General features: G+C 45.7%; 1 protein-coding gene across 1 annotated transcript in view; it reads left to right on the top strand.

Moving 5' to 3' along the window:
• The first annotated feature begins 839 nt into the window (after nt 1-839).
• The window catches only part of ZNF598 (zinc finger protein 598), a 19709-nt gene continuing 14403 nt past the window's right edge, over nt 840-6145 (top strand). Inside the window, exons 1-3 of the mRNA XM_018561227.1 lie at nt 840-1090; nt 5645-5757; nt 5834-5963. Coding sequence (XP_018416729.1) covers nt 911-1090; nt 5645-5757; nt 5834-5963 — 423 coding nt within the window. The 5' untranslated portion in view covers nt 840-910. The remainder of the gene's footprint in view (nt 1091-5644; nt 5758-5833; nt 5964-6145) is intronic.

Here is a 6145-nt window from a genome sequence, read left to right as displayed (position 1 = left end):
CTGTGGTCAACCCTGTACTCTGTCAGCTCTCCCAGAATCCTCTGCGGCCAGGGGCCCGCCACAGCTCTCCCAGAATCCTCTGCGGCCAGGGGCCCGCCACAGCTCTCCCAGAATCCTCTGCGGCCAGGGGCCCGCCACAGCTCTCCCAGAATCCTTTGCGGCCGGAGACCGACCTCCTGCCACAGCTCTACCAGAATCCTCCTGCTCCTTGACGGGCGATCCTTGTCCTGGTGCTCAGCTCTCCCCGAATTCTTTAGGACCAAAGTGTTGTTACAAATACTTGTATCCGGCCTACCTGTGCAGAAGCCTTACCACTTCTCTTCCCCCAACATTCACTACACCTGCCCACAGCTAGCTTTCTAGGCCGTCTCCATCCTGCCCCCCACTTTGTCCCCCTCCTCACTTAAACTTCATTTAATCTCTATATACAATCCTCACATTTCATAGTCTTGTGCTCTACAGCCCACAGCATCACCTCTCGAGGTTTTTCGGGGTGCCATTATATCTCATCAGGGTCTCTCTTCTGAGACTGTTACCTTTCTCACTTTTCACCATTCTTCTTCACCTAAGTCGTCAATAGCTTCCCCGGAATTAATTTATTCTTGACAACCAGTGTTGGTAAATAATTTTTCTATTCACTAGATTCCTTGAATCCCTCCCATTCTTATTTCGTGACCCTAATTTCATATCGCTGTGTACACATATCATTAGCACACCCTTCCTAATTTCCAGTGTCCTTCCTGCCTGGTGTTTACATTTCACTTTCCCACTATCTCCCAACCACTGACTGTATTCAGGTTCTGCTGACATTTCGCTGCTCTCACTTCTTACATACTCCATATTAAGACCTAGTGTCAGTATTTCCTTCATTGTGACTAGTAGCACGGTATTTGTACCTCTTGGCACAGTCATGGCATCAAAGTCGGGGAGCACCTTGGATCCGGAGAGGAGTTGTGTGTTGTGCTGCCAGGATCTGGATATATACGCTGTGGGCAAATGTGACCATCCCATCTGCTTCCGCTGCTCCACAAAGATGAGGGTGCTGTGTGAACAGAAGTACTGCGCTGTCTGCAGAGAAGAATTGGATACGGTGCGTCCAAACTTTGTTGGCAAATGTGGCAATGACATTTTTTTTTTGTAAATTAGAGGTTTCACTTGGCAAAGTGTAAAAGAGAGCTTTGTTATTGTTTGGACTGAGGATTCATTCACATTATGTCCATTGAGCTACGTTGATCTGCATAGATCTGGGATAGGCTGTTGGGGACTTACAAGTCTCATGTGGCACTGCAAGACTGACAATAATAGGCATGACTCACAGAAGCTCGATAAGATTTTTAGTTTTATCTCAGCTGGAGTGCTAAGGTTGCGTACCGCTGGCATAGATCAACGCTAGAGCAATGACTTGTTCACACCATACATGTGCACTGTATGAAATTGCTGCATGTCTGCAATATTACACAACACACAATGCAGCATGTCTGCAATATTACACAACACACAATGCAGCATGTCTGCAATATTACACAACACACAATGCAGCATGTCTGCAATATTACACAACACACGATGCAGCATGTCTGCAATATTACACAATGCATCATGTCTGCAATATTACACAATGCAGCATGTCTGCAATATTACACAAGGCACGATGCAGCATGTCTGCAATGTTATACAACACACGCTGCAGCATGTCTGCAATGTTATACAACACACGCTGCAGCATGTCTGCAATGTTACACAACACACGATGCAGCATGTCTGCAATGTTACACAAGGCACAGCACCGCAGCCTGTCTCAGAGTTTAATAAAAATAGGCAGTCCTTAGTCTTTTTTTTTCCTGCAGCCCCAGCACTGAATGAACATGAGGCAGGCAGTCCAGAGACTTCCTGTTCATTCACAATCTGGAGATAGTAAATATTTACTATCAACCCAGTCGTGAATGGACAGGAAGCCTCTGTTCTAAGCTGCTTCCTGTTCATTCATAAAGTGAGCAGATAGTAATATCCCCACTGATAAATGAACAGGAAGTGACATATAGCACTTTCTGTTCATTCATAACTGGGGAGATGGTAATCACTATGTCCTCCGTTATTTACAAACACCGAGTGCTCAGTAACTGCTTAGTTTAGCGTCACTTTAGTTTACATATGTTTTGGCGACAGGTTAGGTGATATTCTACCTCCTGTTTAATATTCCTTCAGAATGCAGTCCTATGTTTGGGTGATGTCTGATTAAATCTTTAAGAATGTCAGAGTGACGTCATGACTTCTCCCCTGGAAAGACCGGATGATTCAGTGCTTTGTGTAGTGCTTGGCTGTCATTGAGAAAAGACAAGGTGTGGCATGAAAGGGATAGGACCAGTTTTATTTTCACTATGTATGAGGTGCTGTCACTTTTTTCTTTACTGGCTGCTGTTCTGCCGACCATGTCAAAACTGAAAGGTGTGCCCCCAATTCAAAACTGAGAGCACAGTGTACATGTGCAGGGCTTCTATTATTTATCAAGGAATAGCAATTGAATTGGTGCATCCTGCTGCTAAAAGTAACCTTGTTGCTGGTGATGGCATAAGTGGGGTGTTCCTGTTCCTTAGCCGACCTGCTGATGATTTCACGGACACAAAACAAGTATAGAGAGAAGTTGTGACCCTCTTCTGGCAGTCGTTGACAGCATGCTTGTCCCGGGCCTCTGACTCAAAATGACCAATGTCAGGCACAGCCAAGCATGTAGCATTTTTTTGCCCATCTAGTTGTCAGGTTTGTAGAGATTCAAAGGCCGTGTCATTGTATTCTGTCATCAGAAAAGTACAGTAGCTGCCTTTTCGTGCTTTGTGCTGAAAATACTACATGCCTGGCTGTGCGTGACAGTCCTTTTGAGTCGGAGACCCAGAACAAGCATGCTGTCAATTAGCCTCCATTCACATATAGCGTTTGCGTTTCCTGTGCAGAAGATCACTCGGCATGAAAATGCAAAAATCTGCCCGTTTTCTGCTCGTTTGCTAAAGCTGCGAACGTGCTGAATCCACCCCTGAAATCGCGCTTAGACTATTTTGCGGGACGTGCCGTTTTGTACCGCTTTGTACCGCGTGGTCCCCGTAATAGCCTGAACAATGCACAATAAAATGCAATTTTTTTAAATGTTTAGAGGGGTTCTGCACGTTTTCGTATGGCCGAATACGCGCGACAAGCACTCCTGTGTGAATTGAGCCTTAGGAATGCACCGATACCGAGTATTTGGCCGAGTACTCGTACTGGCCCAAATGCTCCGATACTTTCCCCCTATACCGGAACTTCCGGTCATAGGGAGATTTCCTCTGACCGGCAGTGCCGCGAGGGACTAATTGGCCGGGAAGCCAGCTCCATGCTGTTTGGCTGGCTCGATGCTGATTGGCTGGGAAGCCGGCTTCCCGGGCAATCAAGAACCTGGGCGGCAGGTAATGACACGCCGCTGGGCTTCCTGATTGCCCGGGAAGCCGGCTCCATGCCAGCGGAAGTACCGTTACTCAGTATCGGCAAGTACCAAAAGATAAATATTGGTAATCGTTCCCGAAAAACCGGTATCAATGCGTCCCTAGTGTCAATGATTGCCAGAAGAGTGTCAGCACTTATGTCAGCAGTTATCTCTATACTTGCTTTGTGTCAGTGACTCAGACAATGGTGAAGATAAATTATCAGCATGTCCGCTAAGGAACAGCATTCTCATAAGATAAAGTCAGCAATGGCACCCTCTGTTATTCTGTCATTCCCTTTAATAATTTTAGTACATGGGTAGCTTTTCCTGGAAGCATTCGAATTCCGACCATTGATTTTACTGGCTGCCTAAAATAGCTTTTTCAACTTTTTTGGTACAAATTGCAGTGAAGTCCTGTAGCTCGGCCATGATTCCAAAGAAAACTCTAGCGTCTTTTGAAGTTAACCTGGCCCTCCCTTCAGTCTTGCAGAGTTGTACCGGCTCCTCTCCTGGACTGAAATGGCTTCCTCTGATCTCACCGCACACTGCGAGCTTCTCACAATGTGCACTAGAAGCTGCAGCAAGTCGGGTAGAGCCGGCTGATTTCCTGGCTAGAGGTCGTCCAGTATCAACTAGCTTTTTCCTTTCCAGCCTGTCTGTCCCTGGCCCCCCCACTTTGATTTATTGGATTTCAGTTCTTTCAATCATGGAGGCTCGGCATCACATGTGAGTGTCATCTTGAGTACAGCCTGCCTAGGAACACCCACTCCTTCATACTGACACGGATGCTTTCAGGAAACTATGTACAGGCATGATGGATTTGACCACAGCTGCTGAGGTTGCCTACGGCTGCGTTAGAGCCTCTTCCAGGTGTTTTTTTTTTATTGCTGCCTGTGTACCAGATTGGGAGCATCACTGTCTATTTGTGTTGGCGATCACTGTTACTGGCACTGAAATTAAAGAAAAATCCAGAATTTTGTGTTGTTCCCAGGACACGAAGAGGGGAAATCATCCAGTTCCTACTCACTTCCTGTTGGTTCTACATGAAATGAAAGAAAATTTATCCAATAGGCACATGTGGCGAAAAAAGAAACAAACTAACAAGGGTTTCAGCATCCCTACAATAGAGAAAAGAGCTTTGGCTTTAGATATACTTAAATCTGCCGGTGTTCTGTCAAACTTTGTGACTGCGTAAGAATGTGTGACCGGTGACGTGGTCACACTTTTTCGCTGGTGGAATATGTGACCGGCAAAAGGTGAAGAGTTCGAACGCTTTCTCAGCTGTTCCAGGGCAGATCGGCATCGCAGATGGCATGTGCAGGAGAACTGATCAAGAACTGATCGGTCCTGAAATGTCACTTCTGTCTGACTGTGTGACTGCGATCTCACATTCCACCAAGTCGGATAGAAGTGACATTTCAGGACCGATCAGCTGTTCCAGGGCAGATTGGTTCTCCTGCACATACGATCTGCGATGCCGATCCGCTCTAGAACAGCTGAGAAAGTGTTTGGAATTCTTCACCTTTTGCCGGTAACATATTCCACTGCCGAAAAACTCGGTGTGATTTATATTAAAATGTGTGACCACGTGACCGGTCACACATACCAAACCAGTCCCAATCTTTGATAGAACACCTGCACTGCAGATCTCGGTTTATTGCTGTGACATCACTGGAAAGTGGTTGCTCAATATGGATTTCTTCACTTTGTCCTCTGCTTTTATTAGCGTTGGAAGAAGCTCATAAAAAGACATTGCACATAGATGAGTAGTATTGCTGTGTAAAGAAAAGGACGTGGTGAAAAATTTATATTCTGCCCATGAGAGCCAGATGGATACACCCTGCCAGGCCTGGTTCCTGTGCGTTAGGGGTATGTCCCATCGTGCTGCTGTACAATAAAATGAAAAGTCCCAAAAACATTCATAAACCTCAAACACGGCTTGAAATGTTTCCCTGATATGCAAGCAAATATCGGAGCAAGTTTCCAGCGCTGTTTATTGATGTCCAGTTGTGTATTGGATGACATGGCAGCTGTGGGGGGGCATATGTAATATTTACAGGTGAGAAATTGCATTAATTGGTAGTCTTGGCGTGACTGTGTGAGAGCGTATACTGGAAGTGATTGTTTCTCCATGGTGTTATTTAGCTGTAATCGCTGACAATTGTCGATATTTCTGGACTTTTGTTTTTTCAGGTGGTTTTTGTTAAAAAGGTGTCCCCCTTTTCCAGTATCAACACCACCCAGATGCAGTGTGAGAAGAGATATGATATATACTTCAGCGATGGCAAAATGTTTTCTCTGTACAGGTAAGGCAACGTTTTAGTTTTTGTGATGCACCATTTTTCCCTCCGTACCTCTCATCCCTCTTGTTTTGTTCTGCAGGAGATTGCTGCAACACGAATGTTGGCTTTGCCCTGACATGAGACCCTTCCACACCTTTGTTGACCTAGAACAACATATGAGAAAAAATCATGAACTCTTCGGCTGTAAGCTGTGTCTGAAGCACTTGAAGGTAAGGGCACGAAAATAGCATGGTAAGCCAAAGCTGTATTCGGGTTTCTTTTAGCTACTGGTAGTGGAGCACAGCTGTGACAGGGGTAGATGTGGTCTCTGTTATAGAGGGGTCTGTGTTCAGGCAGATGCATTGATTGGCTGCTGTTGACTGACTACAAACATCTGCACCGCCCTCACCCG

Source organism: Nanorana parkeri, unplaced genomic scaffold, assembly GCF_000935625.1.
Source record: "Nanorana parkeri isolate BGI_ZX_2015 unplaced genomic scaffold, ASM93562v1 scaffold508, whole genome shotgun sequence".
NCBI lineage: Eukaryota > Metazoa > Chordata > Amphibia > Anura > Dicroglossidae > Nanorana > Nanorana parkeri.
The sequence above is the reverse complement of the archived record's forward strand: the minus strand, read 5'-3'. Positions and strand labels throughout refer to the sequence as shown.